The sequence below is a fragment of the Pollicipes pollicipes genome, unplaced genomic scaffold (assembly GCF_011947565.3).
Source record: "Pollicipes pollicipes isolate AB1234 unplaced genomic scaffold, Ppol_2.1 Scaffold_3447;HRSCAF=4054_pilon_pilon_pilon, whole genome shotgun sequence".
Lineage (NCBI taxonomy): Eukaryota > Metazoa > Arthropoda > Thecostraca > Pollicipedomorpha > Pollicipedidae > Pollicipes > Pollicipes pollicipes.
In genome coordinates this window covers 37,364,757-37,380,936 of record NW_023596297.1, presented here as the reverse complement: position 1 = coordinate 37,380,936, position 16,180 = coordinate 37,364,757, and the positions used below count along the sequence as shown (strand labels likewise).

Sequence of the window (16,180 nt, the reverse complement as noted above, 5' to 3'; positions counted from 1 at the left end):
ATATATATATATATATATATATATATATATATATATATATATATATATGTACACATACATGTATACATACATGTGTATATACATGTATATACACATATGCTCATAGTGTTTTTTGCAGCCACAGGTTGATCAATGAATCAATGACACATTCTTTAATGATACAAGTTTTCAAAAACACACTTTTGAAAATATAACAAGAAGCAAATGATTACTGATCAATAATGCCAGATTGACTGATGTAATCACCATAACCCAGGTAATCACCACTAAAACACAGGAATGTACACATATAAACATGCTATCCAGACCTGTGTTCAACTCAAGGTGAATTGTGAACCCGCTCATCAGCCAATCAAATTGGGGTGAGTTATAGGCTGCATCTGCTCATTAAGAAAATGCTGGTTTGGATCATGACCTGAATCACATTTGTCACATCCTTCATGAGCTGAGTCATAAACTAGTATTTCCCCAAAATTGCATCAGTGAGTCATAAGGCTGAGGTCAAATTGACAGCACAAGGAAAATGGTGTGCCTAGGAAAATTCACATGCCATTTTAGTGTTAATATTTATGGTGCGCCATAGGCAAAATCACATCTCATTTTAGTGTTAAAATTAACACCATGCAGCAGTATCTGAAATTTGGTTTTGGCTGTTGGGGGAGAGAACAAAAATATTAAAATTGCAGCTTGTAGGGAGAACAAAATACCCAGGTGAATTTGCACTGCATTCACAGCTGGCACTAAAGGACATTCTTTGGCAGCAGATGACACTTAACACCATGCTCTTGGTGGTCTCAGTGGTTGCTAAAGACCATTAGAAATTGGCTGCTTGCAATTCTGAAATTTTCTAGCTTCCTAAATAAGTGCTTCCATCCTAATTCTATGCTTGCACCTACCACATTTTTTATGCTATGGAGCTGATAGAAAGTTGCTGAAATTGATAGTTCTATCATAAAGGTGTCAGTCCCAATAATGGCTGATAAAGGCAGATGCTTAAAATGGGCACCAGTTACACCATTCCCCTGAGCACATGATGCAAGGTTTATGATTGAAATGTCATGCAAGCCACAATATAAATACGAGAATCTGGGGCATGGTACTTCTTGCAGCTACATTCTAGCCAATGTACAATCTTTCTAACCCTAGGCTCTTACTGACCCAGATATACAAAATTTGCGAACAAGTGTGTAGTTCCCTATTTAATCAGATGCTAGCTGATAGGATGCTAGCCGGTCTCCAACTTTTAGAAAAAAGCTAGGCCAAAGTCAGGGAGGACATGGCTTGCACCATTTCTTTGGGAGAAAATATTTCTCTGCTCACCCCCCCCCCCCCCCCCACAAAGTTGTGTACGAAACTACACCACCTGGGACATCAGGCTGCTGCGTGATCGCTCGGGGGCCGATACAGCAGGGGCGGAGGAATTATTTCCTCCTTACAGAGCAATTCAGCGACATAAAGTTAGCATCACTACATCTACTCACTGGCTTTGAATCTGAAACAATATTTTTCTCAGTGCATGACACTGAGCTGAATCTATATATTGCCTTTAACTATAATACCGATCAGTCACGCCACCACCGCTCCTCGCGCGGCTCCTCCAAGACAAGGTGGGTCGGCTGACGGGCATGCAACAAGTCTTTAACGACAGAACCGCTGCATGTTATTTATCAGTTTTTATGTTGCTTTTTAGGATCGTAATGACTTTGTCAACAATACTCGTGGGAAAAACTTGGCTGAAATAACAGGTAGATCTAAAAAATGTGAATAACAATATAAACACATCAGTAAAAGTTATGGTCAACGGAGGACAATAAACATTACGTTAGCTTTATACTCAGGCCATGATTCTGTGGCGACGCTCCGTAAATCGATAAAAAATCCATACTTCTGTGTAATGACCCTTTTATGCATTTTCATCACGCATCCAGCTCGGATTCCTTGGTAGAGAATATGCTTTCTCTCCGATGCGAAGTCCTCCCCAAGAGCCGGAGTCTCGCAGAGCCGTGGTTTTCCGCGTGCCAAAGCGAGTATTTGGGATGGTGTTTGACGTCACCATTATGCGTTCTTTACAATACCCATTTTTTATAGTTTCACATACAACTTTGATAAAAGTGCTATACAAAAAGAATGAAAAATAATTTACTCATCAATATATGAGTATTTCACCCCATGTTCGGAGGTACATGTATGACATTATATACTTTCATATCAATTTTTCTTGTGCTACAGTTATATCTACGTGCAATCCAGAAACGTTGAATCGCGCCGTGTGCGAGATATTCTCTGCGCTTCACCCTGGTCCGTAAAGAGACGCTGTTGTTTTGGGTGCGGGCTCGGGGCCGGTGTGTGGTCGCGTGGATGTTATTGTTGGACGGCAGGTGGGTTAAACATGTGCTGGTGATCAGCAACATACCTGAACACTGAATGCATTGCAAGGAAAGATTGTATGAGATATGGTGGAAAGATTCGGCTGTAACCCGCATGCAGTGGCCCTCGTTCAGTCGTGAGTGTTGTGCGCGGTGCTGTTGAGGCTGCAGGAACAGCTTGCCTTCATCTGACGTCGCTTAGAGAACATTTTTTTACATTCTTTCCATTGTATATTCGTGGATAACAAAATGTCTTGGGGCTAAAAATGCTAAGAAAGACCCAAATTTCAGACACTGCCATGCAGCATAAGTTATAAAACTTTTTAAAGCCTCCACACAGGGCTATTATCACAATTTCTCAAAAGAAAAGCCAATGTTGTTCATCCTGAAGTTTGCCAAATCTCAGCCAGAAACCAGAGGATGTATTCATTTTGATATCTTATTCATATCTAACACACACATATACATATATATATATATATATATATATATATATATATATATATATATATACGGTGTAGGTGTACTTTCCTACCTAACGTTAGAAAAAATCATTGCACACCATTTGTCGTGTTCAAGGCGGCACATTTTGTAAATCATCTCAAAACAGGTAGAATCATGCTCCTACCTTCGAATTTCAATAACTTCGATGGCGAGCTCCCGAGCGCCGCGCGCACCGCACCGCCTGGACTCCCCAGCGCCGTTTCTGCGTTGCCGTTGCGTAAATACAATAATTCTGCTTACCAAGAACTGTACAAAATGTACGGGACCAAGGTAAACCATTCGTCGTGTTTAAGGCGGAACATATCGTAAATAATTTCAAAACAGATAGAATCATGCTCCTACCCTCGAATTTTACTAAATACGATAGCGAGCTCCCGAGCGCCGCACGCCCCGCACCGTACTGCCTCGACTTCCAAGCGCCGTTTCTACGTTGTTGCGAAAGCACAATATTTCTGCTTATCAAGAACCATAAAACATGTACGGGACCAAGGTAACAATAATAAAGCAACCAAAATCGTTTCTTATCGAGTTTAGGTACATTTATGAAACACGCAGGCCAGAATAGTCCAGAACATATCCTAACCTAACCTAACCTAACCTAACCTAACCTGAGAATAGACCAGAACCTAAGCTAAGCTAAGCTAAGCTAGCCTGACCTGACCTGACCTGACCTGACCTGACCTGACCTAACCTAACCTAACCTAACCTAACCTAACCTAACCTAACCTAACCTAACCTAACCTAACCTAACCTCCCCACCCTATGTCCCCTTCAACCCAGCATCTCATTGGCATCCATGTTCCATGCCATATATAGGTGCCATATAGTGAGCTTTTATTTAGCTGCTATGTTCTCATTCTGCTTTACATTCCCCACCCAATCCCCCTGCAACCCATGGTCCCGTTGGCGTCGAGGATCAAATTTCATGGATTCTTGCTACCTTGTCCCGGTACATTTTTATGGTTCGCAGTAAATATGGTTTATAGTTATAGTATGGTTTATATAGTATAGTTTATAGTTATAGTTATGGTTTATAGTATGGTTTGCATTTAATATGGTTTATATGGTAAATATGGTTATGGTAAATATGGTTTATGTTTAGTAAATATTTTTATGGTTCGCGGTTGGGTTATGGTTGTCCTGCCTTAAACATGACGAATGGTTTACTTTGGTCCCGTACATTTTGTACAGTTCTTGGTACGCAGAAATATTGTATTTACGCAACGGCAACGCGGAAACGGCGCTGGGGAGTCCAGGCGGTGCGGTGCGCGCGGCGCTCGGGGGCCCGCCATCGAAGTTATTGAAATTCGAAGGTAGGAGCATGATTCTACCTGTTTTGAGATTATTTACGATATGTCATGCCCTAAACACGACGAATGGTGTACAATGATTTCTTCTAACGTTAGGTAGGAAAGTACACCCTGACCATATATACATCTATATATATATATATATATATATATATATATATATATATATATATATATATATATGTATATGTATATAACATACATATAGACATATAAGAATGAGCCAGAGCTCTGATAATTCATCTTGCAGCCTGCATGAGTCATGAGTCAACTGCTTCAGTGTAAACATAGTCTGAACTTAGTCAAATGAAAAATGGAACAGCTGAGTCACGAGCTGAATCAGATTCCACAATCTGTGAACCAGTCCGGAACTGACTCAAGACATTCGGGTCAAATCCAAGTCTGATGCTAACCACATCTCGAGACAAGTATCCCATTCTATGCACTACCCGGGTGACATTATCTTTCCCAAGGCTCTGTAGTCCAGTATATATCAATATCATGCTCAGCCGGTAGATAACCCTATTCTGTAAATTACGCTCAAGAGTTTCTCCAGCCACGTCTCCTAACCACTTCCACGATGCCTCTCACTGACCACCAGCCGACCGACCTTGCCGTGCCCTACGAGCAACTCGCATTCCAATGGGAATTGGGAACCCAAAATGGTGAAGGTTTCTACTCTCATCGAATGAAAAGAAATTCACGACGTTCACCTCTAAGCAGTCTCGTTTCCTCTGTTCAGCCCTAGGTTATTGGGCTGCTCTGTTTAGCATCTATGCGTACTAAACGCCGCCACTATAAGTACAAATGGGTACTAAACACGGTTCCCTCTTAGCAAGAATGCGTACTCAATATTCTCGGGGATGTGTTGCGACGTTCCCCAATACCGTGTAGGATGCACCCTTGCTGACGTGACGTTTGAGATGTTCACGATCGCGGGTCGTGTGTTACCTTTGTTTTGCTATGAGAACGGACTTGTTTGAGCGTGTTTTACAATCCTTTCGGGAAAGGTAAGTATTGCAAATAAAGGCATTGCTTTGGTGAGTTGTTGAAAGTGGTTATAAGTAGAACCTCGGCCTCGCATAGCCATTTACGGCAGGTTTTTGCCACCTGCGGTTTAGGAGATTTGGGTCAGGTAGGTAGGAATGACCAATGTTCGGATGTTCATAGATATTATCACGGACTAGCATCAAAAAGCTTGCCAGCCATAGCATGTTGGCATGTTGTGCTAGTCATAGCATCATCAACATTACAACAACAATTTTGGAGCATGCAATGTTTAAAACAAGCACTCAGAGTTGGGTTGAGTTCATCATCTATTTCAGTGCATAGATAGCCAGTCTTTCAAGAAATTACGTTTTTTTTTTACTTTGGTACCTGTACAGCCGGCGGAGGGAGGAGCTACGCTGGCTGCAGGGTTCGTGTACTGCCATAAGGCATTCGCTGGCGATATGCTGTCACTGGTATTCGACTGGGTATATGCCGTCACTGGTCGTGAGGTTTAGGGCTCTTTCGGGTCAAATGAATGCCGTAGGGCATCATCTGACGATATGGCGTCACTAGTATTCGATTAACATCAGGCGCAACAGGCCTCATTTCATCTTTACCTTTCGTACCTGTCTGCCACAAGCATTTTTGTGCCGAATAAAGGTTTGACCGAATCACCCGAATGTGTGATGTCACTAATTATCACTTGATACGAGTGCACTTAGGCCCCACAGGCACGGTGTATCATGTTCCGTGAAGCATCATCGGATAGCGTGACGTCACTGATATTCGACTAAATGTTGGTCGCAGCAAGCCATGCTTCATTTTTACCTTCGAACCTGTCTACTGCAAGCATTGGCATGCCAAATTTTGGCTACCAAATCGCCTGAGTGTGTGACGTTACTGGTCATAGGTTTCACCGGTGTTTTTGGGCCCAGTGGAGACCACATGGTATCAGCTAAGGACGTCACTGGTATACGACTGATTGTGTGACGTCAATGGTCGTGGGTTTTCGCGGGCTCTTTTGGACCGGCCGAATGCCGTAAGGCATCAGCTGACGATATGACGTCACGGGTATTTGGCTGAACATCAGGCAGCAGGCCATGCTTCATCTACACCTTTCGTACCTGCCTGCTGCAAGCATTGGCGTGCTGAAAGGAGGCGCTGCCGAATGACCTGTGTATGTGTGACGTCACTTGCCATGAGTTTTTATGAATTTTTTGGGGCCAACTGAAGGCCTTTAAGTATAAGCTGACGATGTGGCGTCACTGGCATCCGACTGTATGTGATGTCACTGGTCATGAGATTGGACGGCCTCTTTTTGGCCGACAAAAGGTCATACGGCATTAGCTGACGATGTGACGTCACTGGTGTTCGAATAAACGTCAGGCGCGACAGGCCATGCTCCACCTTTACCTTTGGTACCTGTCCATTGCAAGGATTGGCATGCTGAAGGAAGGCTCTGCCGAATTACCTCAGTGTGTGACGTCACTGACCATGAATTTATATAGACTGTTTTGAACCCACTATAGGCAATACCACATCAGCTGACCATACGACGTCACTGGTTTTCGAATAGACATCATGCGTAACAGGCCATGTTCCATCTTTACCTTTCGTACATGTCTACTGCAAGCATTCGCGTGCTATATCAGGGCGATGCTGAACCATCTGAGTGTGTGACGTCACCGGTCATGGGTTTATACAGGTGCACTTGGGTCACCCAATGTGACAAAGCATCATATCCCGTGAAGCATCGCGGGATGATATGACGTCACTGGTATTCCACTCAACATCAAGCGCAACGTTCCATGCAACATCAGTACCTTTCGTGCCTGTCTTTTACAAACACTGGCGTGCTGAATGAAGACTGCCGAATCTCCTGAGTGTGTAACGTCACTGGCTAAGAGTTGTTGTGGGCTTTTTCAACCCGCTATATGGTATAATGCACCTAGCTGGCGACACGACGTCACTGGTGTTCGACTTAACATTAGGCACAGCAGGTCATGTTCCGTCGTTGCCTTTCGCGCCTGTTAAACAATTGGTGGGCTGAATGATGGCTCTGCCGGATCACCCGAGTGTGTGGTCATGAGTTTTCAGGCTATTTTTGGCTGAGTGAAAGCCAAAAGGCATCAGCTAACGGTATGTCGTCACTGGTAATCCACTGAATATGTGACGTCACTGGTCATGAGTTTTTACGGGCCTTTTTGGGCCGACCTAAGGCCATTAGGCATCATGTAGCGATATGACGTCACTGGTATTCAATTAAGCATCAGGTGCAATAAGCCATGTTTCATCTTTACCTTTCGCACTTATCTACTGCAAGTATTCGCGCGCCACATAAAGGCTCTGCCCAATCACCTGAGCGTGTGATGCAACTGGTCTTCAGTTTACACGGGTTTACTCGGGCTGATTGAAGGACATCAAGCATCATTTGACGATGTGACGTCACTGGTATTCAACTAAACACCAGGCGCGGCAGGCCATGTTCGTGTTTACCTTTCGTACCTGTCTATTGTAAGCATTGGCGTGCTAAAGGAAGACTGTGGAGTCTTTCGAGTATGTAACGTCACTGGTCATGAGTTTTTACGGGCTGTTTTGAACATCCCATAGGGTAAAAACATCAGCTGACGATATGACGTCACTGGTATTTGACTTAACCTCAGGCGCACAGGCCATGTTTCATCTTTACTTTTCGTGCCTGGCTACTGCATGCATCGCGTGCTATATGAAGGCTTTGCCGATTCACCTGAGTATTCACCCACACTCAGGAGACTCGTCAGAGCTTTCATTCAGCACGTCAATACTTGTAATAGACAGGTACGAAAGGTAAAGATAGAACACGGCCTGTTGCGCCTGATGTTAAGTCGGACACCAGTGACGTCATATCGTCAGCCGATGCATTATGCCGTATAGGGGCTTGAAACGAGCCCGTAAAAACTCTTGACCAGTGACGTTACACACTCAGGAGACTCGACAGAGCCTTCATTCAGTGAGCCAATGCTGGCAATAGACAGGTACGAAAGATAAAGATGGAGCATGGCGTGTCGCGCCTGGAGTTTAGTCGAATACCAGTGACGTCATACCGTCAGCTGATGCTTTATGTCCTTCAGTCAGCCCGAGGCAGAGCCTCTGTGTGTCGCGCGAATACTTGCAGTAGATAGGTGCGAAAGGTACAGACAAAACATGGCTTATTACATCTAATGTTTAGTTGAGTACCATTGACGTCATATTTTTATCTGATGCCTAATGGCGTAAAGTCGGTCCAAAAAGGCCCGTAAAAACTCATGGCCAGTGACGTCACACAGTCAGTGGACTACCAATGACGACATATCGTTAGCTGATGCTTTACGGCTTTCACTCAGCCAAAAATAACCTGTAAAAACTCGAGACGTCGCACACTCAGGTGATTCGACAGAGCCATCATTCAGCTCGCCAATAGTTTTACAGGTACGAAAGGCAAAAATGGAGCATGACCTGTTGCGCCTGATGTTAAGTCGAACGCCAGTGACGTCATATCGTTGGCTGGTGCATTATACCGTATAGGGGGTACAAAAGATCCCGTAAAAAGCTCTTGACCAGTGACGTTACACGCTCAGGAGATTCGACAGAGCCTTTGTTCAGCACGCCAATACTTCCAAGAGACAGGTGCCGAGGGTAAAGATGGAACATGATCTGTTGCGCTTGATGTTCAGCCGAATACCAGTGATGTGATATCTTCCCGTGATGCTCCACGGGATATGATGCTTTGTGGTTTTGGGCGGCCCAGGTGAACCAATATAAACTCATGACCGGTGACGTCACACACTGAGACGATTCAGCATTGCCTTGGTGTAGCACTCGAATGCTTGCAGTGCACAGCTACGAAAAGTAAAGATAGAGCATGGCCTGTTGCGCATGATGTCTAGTCGAAACCCGGTGACATCATATCGTCAGCTGATGTCTTGTGGCCTACAGTGGGTTCAGAAGAGTATACAAGTTAATGGTCAGTGACATTACACTCTCAGGTAATTCGGCAGAGCCTTCCTTCAGCACGGCAATGCTTGCAATGGACAGGTAGCAAAGGTAAAGGTGGAACATGGCCTGTCGCGCCTGAAGTTTATTCGAACACCAGTGACGCCACATCATCAGTTAATGCCGTATGACCTTTCGTCGGCCCAAAAGGGGCCGTAAAATCTCATGATCAGTGGCATCACGCACAGTCGAATGCCAGTGACGTCACATCGTTAGCTGATGCTTTACCTAACCTAACCTAACCTAACCTCCCCACCCTATATCCCCTTCAACCCAGCGTCCCATTGGCGTCCATGTTTCATGCCATATATAGGTGCCATATAGTGAGCTTTTATTTAGCTGCCATGTTCTCATTTTGCTTTACATTCCCCACCCAATCCCCCTGCAACCCATGGTCCCGTTGGCGTCGAGGATCAAATTTCATGGATTCTTGTTACCTTGGCCCGGTACATTTTTATGGTTCTTGATGCTGCTTGATGCGCAGTAATGTTGTGACTCGCGCAGTAATGGCGCCGGTGTCGCGGATGCTGTGTGTGTGCGGCGCTCGGGAGCTCGCCATCGTAGTTATAAAAAAATTGAAGGTAAGATCATGAATCTACCTGTTTTGTGATTATTTACGATATGTCCTGCCTTAAGCACGACGAATGGTTTACCTTGGTCCCATACATTTTGTAGAGTTCTTGGTAAGCAGAAATATTGTATTTTCGCAACGGCAATGCAGAAACGGCGCTGGGGGGTCCAGGCGGTGCGGTGCGCGCGGCGATCGGGAGCCCGCCATCGAAGTTATTGAAATTCGAATGTAGGAGCATGATTCTACCTGTTTTGAGATTATTTATGATGTGTCCTGCCTTAAACACGACGGATGGTGTACAATGATTTTTTGTAACGTTAGGTAGGAAAGTACACCCTGACCGGCATCTGACATAGTGGGTGGATTGCTTACATACTAACCCCTTCGTGGCTCGAATCATATCTAACAACATCTTTAAGCTGTGAGTTTTATATGTGATGGCTTTCTGTATTATACATATTGTTTTTTATTTCTTTGCCTTTTTATACTGCTGTTTCATATAGTCTTCCAGTTCGAATCCATCAGGGTAGAAATTTAATAGCCAGATATTAAATAATGTTACCAATTGTGGCTCTGTACTTGCTGCCCTCTATCTGGTATCCTAACAAGTTTATGATGTGTATGCTTTGTGGCAAGTTTGTGTGTCATGAAGTTTTTTTGTCATCCTTGCTTTTTATGCTAACCAGGCTTTGTATAACATAGTATGTGGTAATGCTGTGCCTCATTCTCAACATAACTTGCAAGAGAAACATGCTATTGTGCTTGATAGCCATAACTGTAGTGTGTCTCCATCTATGACACATGGTTTCATATTTCTTCTATAGTGCATATAGCAAACCTGGTGTGGATTACAGTGGGTCACTAGGTGGATGTCTAATGAGTGGGAGCTGCTAGATAAGATGATCACATTTGATCTGTGAAAGCTCTACAAGTTGTTCAGTTATATTTATGAAATGCAGACAATATTTGTGATTATATAGTTATATTTTTCTAAGATATGCCTCTTTGACATTTAAGGTGAGTTATAGAATTAAGTGAATTGTATATTTTGCACCATGCTATCACCTTTGATGATAACACTATCTGCTCTCTACCTCAGAATCAACAGCAGCAGACCATCATTTTGAAGACCCTGAACCATCATCAGAAATGTAATTATATTGAAAGTTTTGTTCCTTAGTTGCTATCCATTCAAGTGAAGTTCTGAGGCACAGCAAAAGGTTATCCTCAAAATCTGTTGCTGGTAGTTTATCAGTGTCACACATTTTGTGAGGCCCTCAGGCTTTCAGTGCATGCCAACCAGACATGTTTGTGGGCTAAGCAGGTGTTCACAAATTACCAGAGGGCATTGTGGTAAAGATGTTTGTGTATGCAGGTGATCCATATCTGGGTCTTATGCACTCATTATGCACTAGCACTTCATAGTCAGGTGTTGGCTGGTACCTTGTGCATTTTTGCACATGGCAATACTGAAGTAGAGCAGTTTGTCTATGGAAGATAACCTTTTTGCTGAATGCTATGATAAGCAGCCATTTTGTTGCAGAGCTGCACCCAGAAGCAAGATGCCATGTAGCCGCCTTTGCCTGGGTCGAGGTCGGCGCGGCCCAGGCTCCTCTATCCGGATTGCTGTCATCGCATCCTTAACTGTGGCATTTCTCATTCTGATTCGGCAAGCTGCTCACAATAAAGAACTCAGAGATATTTTACTGCTAAGAAAATCACAGTTCCAAGAGGTTAGACACAATTTGTGTTCCCCAGGGGCTTTCTGCACAGCCTCCACATCATGTGTGAATGTTGAAGGTCTTCTGTACAGTAGTGCCTTTTTTTGGTGAACACCCCCATATGACATTGTAGGAAACAAGTGGCAAAACACATGAAACATTGCTTTTGCATGATTGCTTAGTAACTGGCAATGTAACCATCATTTGCGCATGCACCCTTAATGGTGTGTCAGCCAGTAGCCACGTGTTATACGCCGAATGGTGTCCAGATAGGCCGGTACTGTGGGAAGATAAATCGGCCACTGTCGCGATTTGCACTTGCCGGCACCCTCTTCAATATTGGCCCCCATATGTTGCTCAGTGTTATTCCTGATATAGCAATACGAGGAGTGGCAACACATGCCGCTGATGGCTAGGGATTCTCGTCAGGTCTCCCTTCAGCATACTGGGTGAGGTAGAGGACGCATGTTCCCATTTCAGGGATGTTGCCTCTGATGATCGCATTTGTTGCAGAATGGTTATTGGGACCGCCTGACCAGTGACCAGATTCATCACCTCGAAAAGGTCGACTGGCATGATCGGGAACAGATCAAACGAGATGCAGAGCGTAAAGGTGAGAATGTGACAGTTTTCACGTGGTACTTCCTGACGGCTATATATGATGTCTAGTTGTATCATGTTTTTTGTTATATATTCGTTAATGGTAAGAGGAGGTACTGTCATGTAGAGGGACTTGGTTATATGCGTTCGGGATGTGCATTTATGGTAGCTCAGAAATATTGTCGTGTTTGTCTTATCTCACAAGATGTTTTTATTTACTGCATTCGATTCTTAAGAAGCAAAAAACACCCTCTGATAAAGAACAACGCTAACTGAGTGGATAAATTAATATGAGCGGTGTTGTATCATTAGTGGTACGTGCAAACAGCAGAGATCGCTGGCAAAAGGTGCTGTGGCAAAGCCGCCAAGATGAACATTGTACGGTGGGGAAAAGGTACTCGCGACCATTTCAGTTGACTTGGTGTAGCCGCTGTCGTGCTGTCACACTGAAGATTTTACCCTTAAAATATTAAAAGCAACCAGGACCACCTATACCAGCTTGCATTTGTATCACCTCACGGGAGACATAGCAAGTGATTTTGATGATTACCATCTCATATTGATGTTTTTGCATGACGAAGTCACCACTCTTAGTTTTCATCGCTATATGATGCTGTAGGATGTGGCCTCAATTGCCTGGGAGCAGCTGGGTTGCCGTGAGCATGTGCACTGGCGGCCCGTGCGGTTATGTGCCTCAGGCCCGGCCGAGAGGGGCCAGAGCTTCCAGCTGCCGCCCGATCTGGAGGCGCAGAAGGACAAGCTCTACAAGGTCAACGGCTTCAACGCCCTGGCCAGCGACCAGATCAGTCTGAACCGCTCACTGACTGATATCCGACATCCCAAGTACGTCACGGCAGTCGCCCTTCCGGTGCTGGGTGCTGGAGTATGTAATGATTGTCACATGCTCGGCGTCAGGTGTTGAAGGACATCCCTATCGCCACCTGCTCGGTGACGAGTATTGTGTTGTCACTTTTGTCCCGTCCTGTTTCGTGTATTACGTGGTCAGAAGTGTTACGGTGTTTCGTCACCACCATTAGCAGGTATCCAAGCACTAAGGTAATATGTTGTTTTACCGCATCAGGTCGAACCAGTTTGCCCCGAGTGGCGTTGTATCTGCTCGATATGTGAAGTCGCGCCATGGTTTCGGAGTCCGTTACAGCAACATCGACGGGGCTAGAGTGGACTGGACCCGCATAACTACCTATTGCCTTTTTGAAGGATAGAGATATTCCAATTGCTCGGTAGCTTTTCTATTCGACTGTGGTATTGATAAAAAATTGAGAAATTCTTGTTTCGTTAGGGTCATTGCGAAGCGTGACATGAATTACTGTTGAGGCGTGTTCTTAATAGACTAGAAAGAAACCAAGGAATGCCTGTTGTTGAATCCGTTTATAATATTTCGTCGCCGGAGACATTTTCGATGCGTCTCGCACCTTCAAAAGTTAAAGGCCGAAGTGTCTTAACCACAGATTGTTTCAAGGATCGGATTTCTTGCAATGAGGTCGGTGCTCTCTGTCATATTATGTATGATATTGTTGTAGCTTCCATTGCAACAAGATGTCGCATACCATCACCGACGCCATGACAGGATATCTTCGGTATCTCAGCCGTGTCTGCCGCCCATGTGTCGGTTGTAAAATTTGATGGCACGATACGGGTGGTAAAGCTGATAACACTGTACGGAGGACCATGTTCCTCGCGTTCGGAATCAGGTGATAACCCTACAGTCTACACCGAGGCGCGAAGTTGCGTGTCAAGGATAATCTTCATTCCGCGTCTTTTGTCGAAAATGTCTAAGGCTAACAGAGTGAATGACTGAGGAGGTTTTTCCAGTTTATACGGATGGATATCGGAAAGGACTAAAGCTACTGCAGAGCTTTGCGCAGACCTCTCAAGAAAGGTTTGTGCAGGCCCGTGGTGACAAGGGTTGCCTCGCTCATTGCATCTGAGATTTGGTTGTGGTAAGGAGCGTGGCAGTTGGCGGGTCTCTGAACGGCGGCGCCATGTGACGGCCCATCATGTGACGATCGCCGCGTGACGGTCCGCCGTGTGACGGCCTTCCGTGTAACGGCTCGCCGTGTAACGGTCCTCCGTGTGATGGTCCGCCACTTGATGGTCCGCCGTGTGACAGTCGTGCATATGACAGTCGGTCGTGTGATGGTTGTCCATGTGACGGTCGTCCATGTGACGGTCCGCCGTGTAACGGTCCGCCTTGTGACGGCCCTCCGTGTGACAGTCCTCCATCACACGAAGGACCGCCGTGTGACGGTCCACCGTTTGACGGCCCGCCGTGTGACGGTCCACCGGCTGCGGTCCAGGTGCGACTCGCGCCACTACATAAGCCAATTACCGACGGCCAGCGTGATCGTGCCGTTCCACAACGAGCATCTGTCGACGCTGCTTCGCACGGCGGCCAGCCTCATCAACCGGGCACCGCGCCACCTGCTACGCGAAGTGTTGCTCGTCGACGATGCCAGCACCAAAGGTAGGCGACGCGCCGGCCGGCTGCCGGTCGGCGCCCTAGAGGAGCCTGTGGGCGGGGGTGGGGGGGGGGGGGGGTCAGGTCGCCCGCCACAGTCCCTGCAACCGTAGCTGCTGGCAGGGTGCTGCACGATGGTGGGTGTTCAGGGAGGCGTCAGCGAGCCGTGTGAGAAGGTAGAGTATGCTTTTTGTGGCTCTGTTACGTATTTTTGTCGGAAAGTGGTGCAGTGTCAAAATTTTGGGTAGACGAGGTGTGGCGTAATTACGTCTTACCATACGTGGTGTCGCTGGAATGTGTGGAATGCGATGCCGTCACAGTTCACGCTTCAGCATATTTTACTGGATCTACATCTGCTGATTGCTAAACGTAAATGATGGCTTTGTAAAGCTGTGTGAAGCTTTGTAAACTAAGCTCAACATAGTATGTCTTAAAATTTATGTTTGCTCTTCAAGCAAGCCCACGCGGGCTGTTCCTTTGATTGGCTGTATCGTTCTTGCATGTCATCATCGTTGATGACGTGGTACTCAAAATAAACTGAAGACGAAATAAAGCAACTAGAAATTGTCTTCAAGCTCAGGAGTTGGTGTGATTCCGGGCGCATGCGGGTGTACTCTTGCATGGTCTTAAGTGCACAACAATTTGGTTGTTACGCTTCAACATCACGTAAACATAAAGCATCCTTTTTTAATATTGGTGAAGCCAGGTCCAACTAGCGTAATACCAATTCATATTTCGTCAGCAACGTAGTCTAAACGTGAGTTATTTCCTTCCGTCGCCAGACATTCCCAGTGAGCCCAGACATTGTCTGTGACCCCAAGCCTAAGAGTGAGTTATGTCCTTCGATAACCAGGCATTCCCAGTGGGTCCAGATACAGATTCCGTTGTGATCCCGGGAGCTGCCAGTGATCCGGCCTTGTGTCAGCCGCCGACGTCATCAGGCTCCGTGTCGGCCACCGACGTCATCAGGCTCTGTGTCAGCCGCCGACGTCATCAGGCTCTGTGTCAGCCGCCGACGTCATCCAGCTATGTGCCAGCCGCTGACGTCATCGGGTTCTGTGTCGACCGCTAACGTCAGCGGGCACTGTGTCGGCCACTAAGGTCACCGTGCGCTGCGTCGGCCGCTGACACCGCCATGCGCCCGTCCGGCCCCAGACCACGCCAAGGCGCCCTACCTGGACGACCTGGTGCAGCGTATGTTCCACGGCGTGGTGCGCGTGGTGCACCTGGCGCGCCGCTCGGGGCTCATCACGGCACGGCTTGAGGGCGCCCGGTTGGCCACCTCCGACGTACTCATCTTCATCGACTCGCACTGCGAGGCCGGAGTCAACTACCTGCCGCCGCTGCTCGGTGGGTGGGCGCCGCCCGGGACGGCCGGGCTCTGCTGACTGTGGAGTACGATCCGAGGTCCGTGAACACATGGCTCTCATATAACACACAGTTCGCTGGAATTGGACGTAAGACTGCGCTCTGCAATTGGCCGTGGGTCGCAGCAGCTCTTTAGTGGCTTCCCATGTTAACCGCGTGAGGTGGTGCTGCGCGATATCAGAGTCGGGGTGCCGAGGTCGCAGTCACTGGTCGCGTTAGCTGGGCGGCTGGAGACGCTATCAGCAGCTACGTCACACTTT

The 16,180-nt window shown here is 46.3% G+C and overlaps 1 protein-coding gene across 7 annotated transcripts in view; it reads left to right on the top strand.

Moving 5' to 3' along the window:
- Positions 1–16,180, top strand: part of LOC119092611 (N-acetylgalactosaminyltransferase 6) — a 50,890-nt gene that overhangs the window by 27,797 nt on the left and 6,913 nt on the right. The window contains exons 1-7 of one of the 7 annotated variants that reach the window (XM_037215569.1): positions 2,290–2,378; positions 10,852–10,903; positions 11,296–11,485; positions 11,987–12,086; positions 12,772–12,916; positions 14,392–14,558; positions 15,708–15,902. In XM_037215569.1, the coding sequence (XP_037071464.1) occupies positions 11,315–11,485; positions 11,987–12,086; positions 12,772–12,916; positions 14,392–14,558; positions 15,708–15,902 (778 nt within the window). In that variant the 5' untranslated portion in view covers positions 2,290–2,378; positions 10,852–10,903; positions 11,296–11,314. Of the gene's footprint in view, positions 1–2,289; positions 2,379–9,062; positions 9,175–9,950; positions 9,981–10,047; positions 10,174–10,851; positions 10,904–11,281; positions 11,486–11,986; positions 12,087–12,771; positions 12,917–14,391; positions 14,559–15,707; positions 15,903–16,180 lie in introns of those variants that run through there. The other 6 variants (XM_037215573.1, XM_037215568.1, XM_037215571.1 and 3 more) reach the window with 6 other exon arrangements.